The sequence below is a fragment of the Oreochromis niloticus genome, linkage group LG10 (assembly GCF_001858045.2).
Source record: "Oreochromis niloticus isolate F11D_XX linkage group LG10, O_niloticus_UMD_NMBU, whole genome shotgun sequence".
Lineage (NCBI taxonomy): Eukaryota > Metazoa > Chordata > Actinopteri > Cichliformes > Cichlidae > Oreochromis > Oreochromis niloticus.
Window position 1 is genome coordinate 7,820,527 of NC_031975.2, and position 15,218 is coordinate 7,835,744.

The window sequence follows — 15,218 nt, forward strand, 5'->3', positions numbered from 1 at the left end:
GAACGCAGAGATGAGATGAGCTCTTCAAAATCCTCTGCCTGGAAAAAAGGGGAGAACAGCTGGGACCTGGCACTCCCTCTGTGTCTGTCTACTCTTTGTCATGGCCAAAAGACTCTTGTTTTCAGGCAGTAATCAGACAGCCCTGGGGCTCTGTAAAGACCCTGTTCTCTTTTCATCTCAACTGTTGCATACACCCTGCTAATTGGAATCCTGCAACTGGGTCACAGGCATTGTCTCTCAAGTGCTGTCAAGTCATTGTGACGCGTGAATGTGGAATTATGGTTGTCTCTGATGCATGATTGAGTCTTCTCATCGCAGTGCCTCTTTTTCAGTCTCATCACAGATGTGAATTTTTCCCCCTTTCTTTCATTAATATTTCTTTCTGCCCCCTCTTGTTTTTGTCACATTTTTTTGCTTGACACCAGAAGTCACTGGGGCTTGTCATCTGGGAAAAGATGAATATTTAATTCAACTGTAGTAACATTTAAAGTATTTTTCTTTCTTCTTTTATTTCCAATGAAGCTTATAACTATATATCAGCAGATCCGGTTTGCATCCTTAACTAGAGAAAGATCATTACAAGTTTCTGTCAGTTTCACCTACTGATCCTCTTCCCTCCAGTGGCTGACGAGGAACCTGATTTCGCAGTTTGTCAGTGATTAAAAGCAGAATTAACCGGCCTAGCATGCCACTACAAATGAGCAAGAACCCTCTGGGAGACCAGCAAGACCAAGCAAGGCACATTTCCAATTATACTACCAAATGAATCATTTCTTTTATTGGGCCGTCTATAATTGTGGTGGGTATTGGGTGCATGCAACTCAATTTGTCTTACATATTTGTTGGTAACATGGTAATAGAGTTGACAGAGCCAAGGGGATGATATGAAAGAAAGAGCCGAGAAAAAAAAGAAGAAAAAAAGGGGAGGATGAGCTAGATCCCTCAATATTTGTTTGATCTGCTTCATCCTCCTTAATACTGTTGAAGTTTAAAAGCCAGAGAGAAAAATGGCACTTTAATCATCTGTGGATTGAGGAATGGGAAGACTATCATTTTCAAATAATCAGAAAATGTCTCTCCAGAGTCAGACTTTGTTCTGACTACTGGAATTAACGAGGCTTCCAGTGATGTGATTATCAGTCGCCGGGATCATTGATATAGAAAAATAATTGACAAATTAAATTAGTGTAAATTCTTGAAAACTAGACTTTTGTTAAAAAAATAAATAAATAAAAAAAAAACTTTAAACGAAGTTGGGCAAGCTTTATTTAAAGTTGAAGTTACATTTAGAGCACATCGTCATCAGTGTAGATTATTTTCCGTCTTCAAATAGGAAACATCCAGTTACTTAGAAAGCAGCTGGGAAGCTTGTCAGTACAGGTGTCAACACACACACACACAGAAAAGGCACAGCAATAACTATGAAGCCATTTCACATTGCCAACATTGGTATTCAGCAGTGCATTATAGTGACACAATGATCTAAAAGTCTAAATTTAACAATGTAGTGCCGTTTAGCTGTTGTTATTATTATCATTATGTACTCATTTCCTTACAACAGGTTGTCTTTCTATCATAACACAAATACAGTTCAATATGTGTTTCAAAAGACTGGTTTAATTGTTAAAAATAAACGACTTTTCATACATCAGACGTAAAAACTTCAGCAACAGTTGATTACGGTTAAAATGTAACGTATATGTGAACAGTAGCTTTTATCATTTCACAGACATTTTAAAAAATTTGGCCATTTGATTGTTAATTCAAATACATCTCTTAGAAAAAAAAACAGAAACGTAAACAAATAAAACATAAGTAAAGCTTGTTCTCAATTTAAGACTCAACAGCTGTCAAAACAAAGAGGAAAAAAATATCTTTCTGAGCAAGCTTACGTTTTAAACTCCGTTTAGTGCCATTATCATTTCTTATTTAAGCTATTGTCAACTCTCCGTGCGTTACTGTTTGTTTCACTTTGTGCGTTTATGTTTGTACGTCTGCTAGACGCAACATTTCAAATGCAGGCTTCATTCTGGCTGCAATGCAAGGGAACAGTAAGCACTAAAGTGCCTCTAAAGCAGCATTTACTGTGTGAAGGGGACAGCTGTGGTTTTGTTGTGAGGCGAGCTGCCCATTGCTCACTGCAGGGTAACTGTGCAATAGTTGGGGTTTAAAAGGGACCTTTCTGCTGCTCCCTGCTGAGCTCCCCTGTTCAATTCTGTCTTTGTTCAGTAACTAAGTGCTCCATGCTTAGGAGTGTAAAAAAAACCCTTTCTTGCTAACTCCTCTAGCAATGCGTCACTATTGTTGAGCCGGTCATCAAAACGCTTACAAATCTTAGCAAGCGTATGTCACAAACCAAGGTGTGTTTTTAAGAACAGTGTGTTTAATTTATACTTGGGAACACTCCAGTTGAAAAGCATGGATTATCATGGAAGCATAGACATCCTCTCGAGCAGTCTGTGTAAACTCCAAACGTATTAATTAAATTCACTAGATATTTCTATATTGTCATTCTTTTAATTGCACTTCAGTACAAAATACATGAATTCATCTTAAATACTAGCACATGTGTACGGCCATTTACAAAATGTTATAAATGATGTCAGTCAACTCTTGCTTACTGGGAATCATTGCCAGCGGTTCATTAGCAACGTGGCTGCTGCCAGGGGTCATCACGCTGGCTCCTCTAAACTCAGTCTCCAGATCAGGTTGAAGCAGGCTCTGGCCTAAGCTGGGGTTTAAGCCAAGCATGGGCAAAGACAGGCACCCACTAGGAGGACGCCGTCTCCATAGTGGACAGGATACGTACCACTTCTGCTCTCTGAGTAGGTGAGATGTGCTGGGTCATGTGCACAATAGAATCCATGGCAACCTCTGGATTGGCTTGAACAAGGCTGGGAGAAAAAAAGAGAGGGAAACAAAAGAAAATGAGCCTGTCAGGTGGGCGAATGAAGGTAAAGAAAGGAGAAAATGAGCTATTTAATTCCAGCACTCAGCAGCAGTTTGCGCTGTTGCACAGCTTTGAATGATCACCTGCGAATCTGCTTGAGGATGTGGTCTCTGCGGATGTACTTGATGTTCTCGTCGATGACCGATCTTGCACCCTCCTCTTCAGCTAGCTGCCTCTCCAGCCATGCCACCACTTCTTCATTGTTATCCCACAGATAGGCCTGCAGAACACAGGGAGCGTTAAAGAACAGAAAATGAATCATTGTATGGAGCATTTAAGCACATATAAAGCCTTAAAAACCCTACTTTTTTTTTCTCATGATGCAACAATGAGTGGAATTAAAAGCAATTGAAAGTTACACACCGCATTAAAAGATAGAATTTGCAAAACATCATGAATCAACAAATAAATATCAACATCAACAACAACAAAAAAGATGGACAGGCACAAAGTGGGGGCCTGATGTCTTGCTGACTGGACCTGATGGAAAAATTAGTATTCATGAGTGCTGGCATTTTCTGTTCCCAAACAAAGCCAGGCTGGAGGGCTTAGTGAAGATTTGGGGGTTTAATGGGCTCTTGCCTTTTTATGAACAGTCCTGCTTGAGGTCCACAAGAACATTTAACGCCCTTATTAATCATTTTTAATCTGTTTGCTTTTAATTAAGAAACAGCGTGTTGCTCTCCTATCTGCACGTGCCAGGGCTGTGATTAATTGTGGCTTAAGACAGCCAGTCCTGATTAGGGTAATGTATTAGCTAACAAGAAGGCCACTTCTTAAGAGATCTCAAACACTGAGCCGACTCCTGTCACCCCAGCGGCTGGAGCTCTGAGCCTTAAAAGCAAGGAAGCACAGAAGGAAGGAAGGAAAGATGATGACTTTCACAGACCGATACACAATGAGACATTACACACACAAAAAAAAAAATCTAACATGAAAGCCACTGAAAAGCAGAAATGTCTACAATTTTGTGTGGTTGTGTGGACATGATGAAAACGTTCACTACATGACAGATATTTTGTTATTCCACAGTTCTGGTTTCAGTCTACTGTGAAAATAACTAGAATTTAGCAGTATTTTAAATATTCAAAGTTTTTATTTTGTACTCATTGTGAATTGTAAATTATCACTGTCAGCTTGTCAGCTTTATCATTTATGAATTCGACACGATCCCCTTACTCTCTAAAGTCAAACTTCTAAATTTATGAACCACCACATCCTTCCATATTATCATACGTTTCACTCAGAGCCAATACATATTGAGAGATTTTACAACCAAACCTAAAAACGCCAACACTGGCTTTTACCTTTACAGCCCCCTCGGCCTCCACAAACCAGCGGCGCAACATCGCCTGGATCTGCCCATCTGTCAGCTCGCTGTTGGCCACCTGGATCTTCCTCTTCACTGTTTCCTCCAGCAGCAGACGCCGCAGACGCCAGTAGAAGAACTGACGGGATGTCTGCCATTCTAGGATATCCTGAAGAGGCAAAAGGCAATCATCTAGCATTAAAAAGAGCTGGTATCATGAAGAGCTATGTTTTAATCCTGCTGAATGCCAATTTAATGTGGAGCATTGCCTTCTGTATCAAGTGAAGCCAAAGGTGTGCCACTCAGGTAGCACTAATTAAGTAGACCACTGTATTACCTGGCTTAAAAACTGTCTGCTTTGACACAAATGTCAATGAATTTATAGGTTTAATCCAGCCTTAATAAAATTAAATCTAATTCAACACATTTAAAATGTAATCGTTGTAAAGAGGATTGGTGTGTTAATAACACATGCTGTTCTTCACATTACAGTCAACTGATGGTCTGAGGATGTCTGTTCTCCTTTTCCGTGCTAGTATACTTTAGTATAGATAATAATCCTCTCCTGTACATAGCATGTGGGGCAGGAAAGAGGGGAAGAGAAGAAAAAAAAAAACACCCCGACTGCCATCCATCTGTAAAACACCCCTCTGGTCATGTGAGCAAAGTGTGTATCTGTGTGTATTTGTATGTGAAAGATGGGTCTGTGAAGGCACAGAATGAGATGGGGTCTGCCTAAGGCTGCTCTGTAGTTGCTAAGGTGATAGACCAGGGTCATCAGAAGATAATTATAAGGATGAATCTCGCAGCCTGTTGAGACCAAACATTATTCACTAGGCAGGTGCAGCAGCAGCTAGACTGATACTACCCTATGGGCTTTTCAGGTTATTCACAGACTACACCTTCATATGTGCACACGTGATAGTGTTAGCTCTCACCGTGATGACCCCCTTCTCTTGCATGCGACCTGGGGTGTCATGGAGGTCTGCAAACTGTACAGCCACCTGATGGTAGATGGGTAAAAGAAACTCCTCACGCTCCTTAAGTTTGGTTTCCAGCTCTTTGCGATCAGGAGGGCTCAGCTCTGGGGTTCCTGTTGGAAGTTTCAGAGTAATAGCATGAAACATATTAGGCATATTACACTGGATTATTCTAAAAGGTTGAATTTAGGGATCAGCAATCAAAAGTGCATGTGCTTATCTACGTTTCTGAGCACGTATAATGTAACTGCATTTTCTGTTTGCCTCTCTACTATCAGACTATATATTTTGTTATGCAGACAGTTGCATGGTAGTCCTGTATTCGCCTTTTGGTATGTTATACATAAACACAGGTTCTCTACAAGAATGTAGTTGGGAATCAACTTCTGCTAATAGTGTTTTATTCTAGTACCACCCCCAAACCCTCACTTCTGTCAGAGCAGACAGATTTCTGTTAATTCCACTATGTGAGCTCCCAAAACCCTCACAGTAAACCATCACTATGCGGAAAGCACCAAGCAATTGCAGCATTGGTCCAGGGGGAAAAATCAATAGTCTGCATGGGAGAGACAGTAGAGCTAGTGATTAATCTGAGCAGGTTGTGACCGACAGATCTCCCAGGGGAATGCAAGAAAGATGACACCAAATCAAGAATGACAGGGAAAGCATATATGCTCACACCTTTTGCTTCTCCCTTAAATGAAGGTAAGACCAAGCAGGGAGGAAGAGAGATATCCCTAAAGAGGAATACTCAGAATTCAAGTGTGGGGCTTACCCAATTTTTCAGCCAAGCCCATGTAGACTGGATCTACTCTTCGCATGGTCTTGACCAGATCCTTCCTTCTAAACTTGATCTCAACTGTCCCTTCAGGCTCCAACACACCACCTCTGGAGACAGAAAGGATTTAAGTGAGCAAAGACGGTATTGGGGGGAAGAAAAAAAAAAAAAAAAATTCTGCCTCCTTTGCTCCAAAGCTCACCGGCTGTCCTTGTCGGCGTACATCTCCATGTGCCGGGGGTTGATGGTGGGATCTATAACCACCCAGGAGCCTCCTCTCAGCTCAGCCTGAGGGGGGATATAAACTAATACTGGCTGCTTGTACTCCCTCAGCCCATCCACAATGTAGGCCCCGAATTTCAGCACTTGGTCGTACATATCTAAAGAGGATAAAACCATATTAGATGAAGACAGGGTTCAATCACTAATTGGTTGGTGACTGAGGCAGAAGTACCTTTCATCCCTCCAGAAAAGCCCCTCCAATTGGCAAACACAATGAGAGGTAAGCCCTCCCGGTTTAGGTCCTTAATGGCCTGAGCAGTTTTGAAAGCAGAATCTGGGAACCACACCTGTCCTGCCTGTTGGATGATCTAAATATAAAATAAAAACAAAAGAAGCAGTATCAGTACAAAGGTGTCTGTGAATGTGTTGTGTGCCTGTTCATTCTTGAATATATACACACTCAGTGACCCTTACCTTAGCCTCGGAGTCTAAATTGGCTGGATCAGCTGGGATCGACAGTTCCACTGACCTGGTTTCCACAGCAACAACTCCAGTCGGTATGCCACCAAGTCTGTAAAGAGGCCATCCACAGTTAAAATCTACAAAATACCTTGATACGATTTTTAAAAGCTAATCAATTTTTTTGGTTTGTTTTGTAAATCAATAACGTTTAGTGATGTGTAACCTGGTTTTATTTAGGACTTACCTGGCTCTGCCTACCACTACACTCTGAGCCCACGGCTGCATGATCTCCATGAAAGAGCCATGGTCGAAAAAGCCAAGCTGCCAGGAACCCTTTGGAGCTTTATTGAGAGAGAGCAGAATACATGCACAGAGTAAATAATGGCAAAAAGTGAAGTTAATTAATGAAAATTCTAAATGCAACACAATCAAATCCACTTTCAAAAAGCATTCTCTCTTCTCGTGATATTTTTGAAATCCCTAGCTTTCTTCTGTGTGCAGACTCAGCGTGTATATTCGCAGAATCTGTCATCTTGGCACCGCCCGTGATGGATGACTGTATAAGCAGACTTGCTCAGCTCTTTTTCTGCCTGTACACCCTGAGAAACATGCCCAGCCTAAGAGGTTACCATTCAATTAAGCTTGGCCACTCATCACTACCAGACATTGACTGGCTTCCCACACGGTTCCCCGATCTCTTTGCCATCCCAAGCAGTAATTACACTGATGTGGAACCTGCTCAGTCCTGACCTGCAGTGTAAAACACACTGCATCAATTTTGGTGCTGATCTGGCCTTTGGCGGCATGGTGTTAGGCTTCACTGTTTCTTGCTTAGTTTCTTAATAGCCTTTCTCTTGTAATGAATTATTTCAACCTTTAACTCTTAGGCTATCAGGCTGAAATAATAAATCTTTATATTTACTTTAAATAACACGAAAGAAAATGTGGCTTGACTTTTTAACAACTGCTGATGAAGCAATATTAATGATCAGTAGAGGAAAAGTGAAGTGTATACATTATTTTTATAGTCAAAGCTTAGATTTGAGAGCTTCGACGCTAAACAAAACACTACAGTTTTTTTGGCACTATTCAGAATTATAACATCAATAGGATTAATAATTAATAGGATGATTTCTAGTAAATAAAACTGAGCATTTAGTACAGAGTAACAAAGAAGCTACAGTGAACATGAGGTCTGCATTTTTGTTTAATACACACTCTTCAAATATTATTTGAGAATTGATTTGCTAGTCCAAACTTTTTCATAATCAAATTTAAATGCGCCCACATTAGACACTCACTCTGACTCGGGCGTCCTGCCAACATCCAGCGAGGGTCATAAGGAGCTTTGGTAGGTACAAACTCTACCGGTCGATCTATGGGATCCTTGGCATTGAGGATGGGCACTGGGCTAGATTTACACTGAAGAAAAGATCACTCATTATGATCATGATATCACATTATTAAATGAAACTATACATTACATTATTATATTTACATACGTTCTAAACATCTAGCTGTTACCTTGGGCATGTAGGACAGCCACTGCAAAAGAGTGAAGACTCCCTCAAAATCATCACAAACAGTGCAGTGAGTGACACCATTGTTGTGCATGATCTGAACTCCACCGAGCTGGTTGTTGGATGTATACACTTCTCTGCCCAGCACCTAATGTAGGAAAAGGACAAATGTATGGATTTCTGGGGAAATGTTTGACAAAGGTATTTTATTTTAGATCAGGCAACTAAAGAAGGCAATGTTTCAAAACCTGAAGCATTAATTTCCCGCTTAATTGAACAGAATGTTGATTTACCCTTTAAAAACTAGTCTCAAACTAAGTCAAAATACTGTTGCGCAACACTGGCTGACAACAGGAAGTGTTGTAAACAAGTTTCTAGTCTGTGTATCTAGGCTATGGCAGCCTTGTTGATACCCCTCTTTCACAGTAGTCACATTTTTGGGGACAGCGCCTGCTTCTCTTAATAGCCGATTTCCTAACACATTGCTTGAATTAACACGTCCCCTTTCTTAACAAGAAACCCTAATTCATTATATTGGCTTACATCCATTTCTGGTGTGCAACAGAAACCAATGTATCTGTATACATTTGGAGCCACCAAACTTATTTTATCTTCATGTTGTTCCTATGCCAACCTGAAGCCATAAAATCTCACTTCCAGCCCACCCTATTTTCATAAGCATCTCAGAACAGGTGGCAGGGCCCTGACATGCTTCTATAAAAATCAGAGAGGAGCTCAATCCCTACCCTCAGCTCTCACCTTTTCAGCCATCATTTACTTTTTTTATTACCATTAATGGTTATGTATCTGGCTACAAATCTAGGGCACTCTCCTAAAGCTGTCAGGAAAGCCGGCTGCCCCAAGAAACATTGCAGTCACCTTGACATACACAAAACCCCTGTGCCTCTGGCCATCGCCAGATTCATTAAGATTCCACTGCGGAGAGAAGAGGAGGAGACAAAGGAGGAGGAACGGAGGGAGATGATTGGAAGGAAGAAAACGAGGCACCAAGTGGTAGCAACAGCTCGCTGGGGTATTTGTGCTAGTAGTTACTATCCATTCCCCATGAAAATAGGAGTTCTTTCCAGCAGTTAATGAAATGATGATCTCTGGGTGGCAGCCTCCTGCTCTCTATTAGGTTTCAGTTAATAGCCAGGAAGTCACGTGATAAATGAGCAGGCAAAAAAAGAAAAAAAAAAAAAATACACTTGAATCAGTGTTGCTGGTTAAAATCTTTTTCTCCAAATAAAAACAAAAAAATGAGAGCTTGCTATTCATCACCTCAATATTGTAGACATTTGTCAGTAACCATTATTGTGATGCTGCTCCTACAAATGGAGCAAAACAGTGGGACAATCTAAAAACAATTGAGCTTCCAGCAAATAGATATGCCATCATTGGGCCATTTGCATGGTTTGTCATGTTGTGAACTGTCATCCAATTTGAAATGAAATCATCTTAATGCACTGACAAGGACAGAGAATGGGTAGCAAGCCAAAGGGAGGCAGCGATGCGTGCAGACATGCACACGCACACAGACACACACCAATCAAGTGTATACAGGCGAGAAAAAAAACAAAACAATCTGCATCAGCAAAACTTTTCATTCTGATTAAAAACAAATGATATGGGTGTCCTGCACTGCAGCCTCTGGCATGTCACTCTATTTCTATGCAAATACAACTTCATGGTGCGCTTTCAATTATTCCACTTTGAGTGGCAGCCAGGCCTGTGGCTGGGATCGGAAAGGGAATCCCAGTAGAACACAGCAAGGCGTAGGGAATGAGCTTCAAAATTGTTCAAACAGGGAGGGGGGAACAAGCCATATAAACAAAAAAATAAAAATAAAATCATCAAAGCACACACTGTTTTCCGCCACAATTTTTTTTTTTTTTTTTTTTTCACAAAAAGACAAAAAAAAAAAAAAGACAAAAGACCCATTTGACCTTCCTCCCATATTAGCTGAAAAATGTAAAAGTCAACTAATGAATATATATTGGTTTGCTCATTAAAGCGCAGATGCATTAATTATATGAATTTAGAAACAGCTCATTTGGTGTTCACTCCCCATTACAGGAGAAGCAGAGTGCAGATGTGTACAACACAATCATGTTTTCCCTTTACAACAGTAGAAAGGCACCGTCACTGTATTCTACTGTATCTGAATTACACAAAAATGACCCATTTTACCTTATTGAGGGCTCCAGCTCCAGTAAGGATGATGTGGGAGTTGTCCACTTGTATGGTCCTCTGTCCAAGCCTCACCAGATAGGCTCCAATACCTATGGCTCGACATGTGACCTAGAGGAAAAGACAAGTGCAAGACTTCCAATAAGCAACCAGCCAGCTTTTCACCTCTTTACATACAGCAAGTCTTTCTTCTTAACAGAACATACAAACTCAAGGCAAAGCAGCAGACTACATATATGAATGTGTGTTTGCACACAAGTGCGCACTTGAATCTTACCAGATTCATCGTGATGATCTCCTCGTAAGCCAGAGAGGATTCTCCGGCAATCATTCCCGACCCTCTCAGATTCTCCACACCCAGCCCTTCATCTTTACCTATAATGTCAGTGATCTTGTACCTGCGTGACAACACATACATTCACTCAAATCCAGATGTGACCACCCCCTCTTACCTTTGTCTCCATTTGTCACATCTTGTGTTTGAAGCTTGAAGATTTCAAGCTTATAAAATCATATCCTCACATACAAAATTAACTATTAATGCGTATTATACAAAAAAAAAAAAAAAAAAAAAAAAAAAAAAAAAAAAGTACCTCGATTCACCCTCATCCTCCACATGTTCGCAATGCACTGAGTTTAGAGCTGAAACCTTCTTGTAATCCTGAGGTGTGAGGTAGAGGTACTTGAAACCCTGCAGGAAAAAAAAAAAAAAAACATGCAAATGAAATAATGTTGACAGCTTAAAAATAGACAAAAATGAAGATGCAGGAGACAAAAAGTCAGGAAACTTTTTTTAAGGCAAAAAAAAAAAAAAAAAAAAAAAAAAGAATGAAAAATGAGAGAACAGATTAGTCTCAGAATTTGCATACTACACCTTTAGTAAAAAAATAAATACTTAATTCATAATAATAAACCTTCAAATGCAAATACACTGAGATAATGACAGCAATTCTGAAATAAATTAATTAATTACGGAAAACTAAATAACTAAAACTTACTAAAATAAGTATTAGGAATATTATGATATTCTCAATATTTATCTACAAATAGTGATTAGTGGATTTCACTTAAAATTAAAAAAAAATTCTATACAAATTTAAATTAAAGTTTAAGTATAGCTTAATGTCTCTGAGACTCTGCTGGCTAACCTTGTAAGGATCAGCTGTATCTTGCCAGGCCACATGAAACATGTGTCTGATTTCCTCGGCCAGACCAATGCGTGCACCGCTGTTGGCTGCAATATAGAGTCGGGGGATGCCACTTTCCCGAGCCATCTCTGAGGCTCGCAGGAACAGCATGTCCTCCTGGGGCCCAAAGGAGCCTATCTTGTGTGTGATGTCATTGCTTATGACAATGATCTCACGTCCTGCTGGGTACTCTGGGGTTCGCAGGGTCATCCGCCATGCCACCATGCCAATCTGGAGAGATCAAACAGGGAAACTTTAAACCAATAAATACAGAATATCTATAAGTATTAGACAAAAAATAAACCACATTAGCTGCATAGTTGTTTTCATGATTTTGGACATGACCATGTTTGCTCATTGCTGGAATGAAAAGTGTGAAATATTTGTTGATTCAAGACAGAATCAGAATGCAGCATTACATCTTTGGAATAAATAGAAGTTGAATATATACGGTCATCTATTTATCTATACTACCATCTTTATTGAATCAGAGCAAAAGAAAATTTGTAAATTCTGAAATAAGAGAGTGTGTCAAAAAATGTCAATGTCAAAGATTCCTGCTTTTCAAGGTTTGTTTTCATGCTTCAAGCTTAAACACGGACCTCGTTGCCCCCTGGCAGTCGATTCATCTGTACCAGCTGACCTTGAGCATCAAGAACCAGCTCTGTGAAGGTGAGCAGCTCAGAAGGAAGAGGACACTGAGGTAAGTCAGCATAAGCCTGACATGAATGCCACAGCTTTTTCAGAGCCTGAAGATAGGATAAAATAGGCAGCATGTTAATATTTTATTATTTAGTACATCTAAGCAGAAGCTAAGTATGTTTTTGCGAGGCACATTTTTGTACAGTACCTGTCTGAACATTTCTGGAAAGTCATACACATAGGTAGTGCCCAGAGATTGTGCCTGGAAGCGTTTAGACTGCAACAGGTCCTTGGTAACATACGGTGTATTGATGAGCATGCCATGCAAAGGGCCTTGCTTGTCTCCATATGCTTGGAACATAATCTGGAAAAAGGCAAGAAGTCGTCACTTTACTGTCACACTGATCTCTTCAACAACCTTGGCATTAAGATGAAATCAAGATGAAAACACATGACAGAAAAAAAAAACAACAACAACAAAAAACATGATAATGATTAAAAGCATTTCTCATAGTTACTGGAGATCAAAAGAATTCCTCTCGTGCTCTCACTATGTTCCAACTTTGGTATGTTTTATTACCTTATTATTTATCCTCCCAACAATATTATGCATGAAATAAGTACAGCTAGAACACTCTGAGCTGTCGCTTTTTTTGGTAAATGTATCACAGTCCTCACATAAAAACCAAACTGTGAATCTCTTATATTGACTATTATGGAACCATTAAAGCCACCACAGAGAAAACACAAAGACAAAAATAAGACATGAAATGTGTTGAAGATGACAAATCTTTTTATTGCTTCAGCAATGCCTTACTACTGAATGGATGGCTGTGACCACTGAAAGATGAATGGATGGCTGGACTGATGGATCTCGCTTATCTTACCTGAATTACTGTTAGAAAAAAGGTATTGCTAAAAGAATTGTCCACCGGACTATGGGCAAGACACCATACAGGATCTCTACTCCAAATAATTAAAACTTGAAGCTTCTATTATGATGTATAAAACTGAGAAATTTACAAAAGAGTCTGGAAAATTGCACTCTACAAGCTGAGGTTTCCAGGAAGGAGCTGATGCCCTTTACCAGTGAATGGACAATAAGGAGATGAGATGGATGATGTATGAGTGCCCCACCTGTCGGTCTTTGGGCCCCACCTGTCCCGTTCGGGAATCAGTGACCTCCTTGTAGAGGCTGATATCCAGGTAGTAGCCAGATTCATTAGTAAGGAAGAGGCGGATGGGAATTTGCTTCCCTGTTGGAGTCAAGCGGATGTTAATCTTCAACTCAGCCTGCAGGACTCGAAGCTTCCACAGACGGCTGCCGTAACGCATCACCATGGAGCGCACAGACTCCTCGATCTGAAGTTTACAGGAAAAGATTAGCAAGAGGCAAACTCAGTGGCAGAATGTGAATATCTTTCAATCATAAGTAATATTTTTTCAGACCTTTGATGGGTCCATAATGACTGTAGGGACAAAGTTGAGGAAGATATGGTTACAGTCAGTTCGCACAGTTGTATTGTTGAAAGCCACCTCCAGTTCATCCATAGCTTCCAGAAGCAGGCGCTCTGCTTCATTGTGAAGGTATTCAAAGGAGGCCTCCTAATGAAAGAAGAGAAAAAGTTAAATCTTAACAGCATAAAACAAGGCAGAATTTGGGGGATAAAAATTAATGCAAAAACCCCCCCCAAAAAACCCAGAAAGTGCCTCAATATTTTACAAAATGCCATTTCTCATTTAAAAAAACAAAACAAAACAAAAAAAACAGCTCGTAATCTCACCTTTGTTACCAGATCAGAGTGGCGGATAATAGCTCGGACAAAGAAACGGTAGTCCGTAACTTCTGTGCCCACCTCCACTCGGGCTGCACCCAGGTACAGGTGCATCTTGTGATTGGCACATGGAATGGCAGTGAGAGCAAAATTCCGCATGCGGTTGAGCTCTAGCTGGAATGCTAATGCAGGCTCTAAATGACGATAGATCCTGTCCTCCTCAAACTATTGAGACACACACACAGGATACGATCACAAACAGTAAGACAGTCCTGCAGAGACTGAAACAAGGTTGTTTCAATATTTTACTGAGAACCTCAGTTTTTTTTCTCAACTAGCACCTCTAACATTAACAGACACAGTTTAAATTGGCAATTTCACGATCACTCAGTTGGTTTAAGTGTAAAAAGACACCCATGAGCCACACACTGTATTAAGTAAATTAAGTCATGGGCAATATCAATCTCAGAAAGCTGCTAATGGGTGTCATTTCTCTTAAATGGGGGACATAATTAAAGAGTTCATTAGTTTAATGAGTTTTAGTCATGTCATTGTAGTGAAACTATCAGGAGTAGCAGAAATGAAGAGCCATCACTGATTGCAACTGAATGAAAGTTAACACTGCTTGGAACGGGTGGTCAGTCTGTTTTTTTCCCTAAACAGGCTGTTTCATTGTCATGGGAATAATCATACATACATGTGCATTAAATACACAGTATATTCATCTTTCCAATAAAGGTCACTTCTCCATAGGCTCACCATTAATTTGACATTAAAGCAAAAATACATTTTAATATGATAGTAATGATTTGATTTGTGTTATGTGAGCACCTACCTTGTCCCTGGCACGGAATGTGAAAAATTTAGGAAATTCCCTCTGTGTAAATAATCATAAGATAAAGAAAATAAATGAATCAAAATGCTGTACATAACAGATTGCATTTTCTATAAAGATAGCAATTCTGTGTTAAGAATGACAAATTAATTAGACTTTCACCATCTACGAGCCTAATTACAGCAGCTCAAAATAAGCCATTACGGTCTGAAATAGCTATATGGAAAGAAACTGTCACAATTAGGACCATAATCTACACGCAGGGGGCCCTGTGCTCTTTTACTGCGATAATTTACCTATCAAGAAATCACTATGTATTCACCAAAGCAGAGGGCTAACATAATAATAGCAATAGGCTCAACATATAA

At 40.0% G+C, this 15,218-nt stretch overlaps 1 protein-coding gene across 14 annotated transcripts in view; it reads right to left on the reverse strand.

The window, feature by feature from the left end:
- Positions 1-1,249: 1,249 nt before the first annotated feature.
- The window catches only part of acaca (acetyl-CoA carboxylase alpha), a 31,592-nt gene continuing 17,623 nt past the window's right edge, over positions 1,250-15,218 (reverse strand). For 6 of the 14 annotated variants that reach the window (XM_025910662.1, XM_025910664.1, XM_025910665.1 and 3 more), the window contains 21 exons: positions 14,851-14,892; positions 14,025-14,240; positions 13,690-13,845; positions 13,378-13,602; positions 12,449-12,604; positions 12,201-12,347; positions 11,560-11,829; positions 11,005-11,198; positions 10,689-10,809; positions 10,412-10,522; positions 8,226-8,369; positions 8,003-8,123; positions 6,946-7,042; positions 6,714-6,810; positions 6,472-6,607; positions 6,220-6,397; positions 6,015-6,127; positions 5,198-5,352; positions 4,258-4,428; positions 3,034-3,170; positions 1,250-2,894 (listed from right to left, as the gene is read on the reverse strand). In XM_025910662.1, coding sequence (XP_025766447.1) covers positions 2,771-2,894; positions 3,034-3,170; positions 4,258-4,428; positions 5,198-5,352; positions 6,015-6,127; positions 6,220-6,397; positions 6,472-6,607; positions 6,714-6,810; positions 6,946-7,042; positions 8,003-8,123; positions 8,226-8,369; positions 10,412-10,522; positions 10,689-10,809; positions 11,005-11,198; positions 11,560-11,829; positions 12,201-12,347; positions 12,449-12,604; positions 13,378-13,602; positions 13,690-13,845; positions 14,025-14,240; positions 14,851-14,892 — 3,111 coding nt within the window. In that variant the 3' untranslated portion in view covers positions 1,250-2,770. The remainder of the gene's footprint in view (positions 2,895-3,033; positions 3,171-4,257; positions 4,429-5,197; positions 5,353-6,014; positions 6,128-6,219; positions 6,398-6,471; positions 6,608-6,713; positions 6,811-6,945; positions 7,043-8,002; positions 8,124-8,225; positions 8,370-10,411; positions 10,523-10,688; positions 10,810-11,004; positions 11,199-11,559; positions 11,830-12,200; positions 12,348-12,448; positions 12,605-13,377; positions 13,603-13,689; positions 13,846-14,024; positions 14,241-14,850; positions 14,893-15,218) is intronic. The other 8 variants (XM_025910667.1, XM_019363867.2, XM_019363866.2 and 5 more) reach the window with 3 other exon arrangements.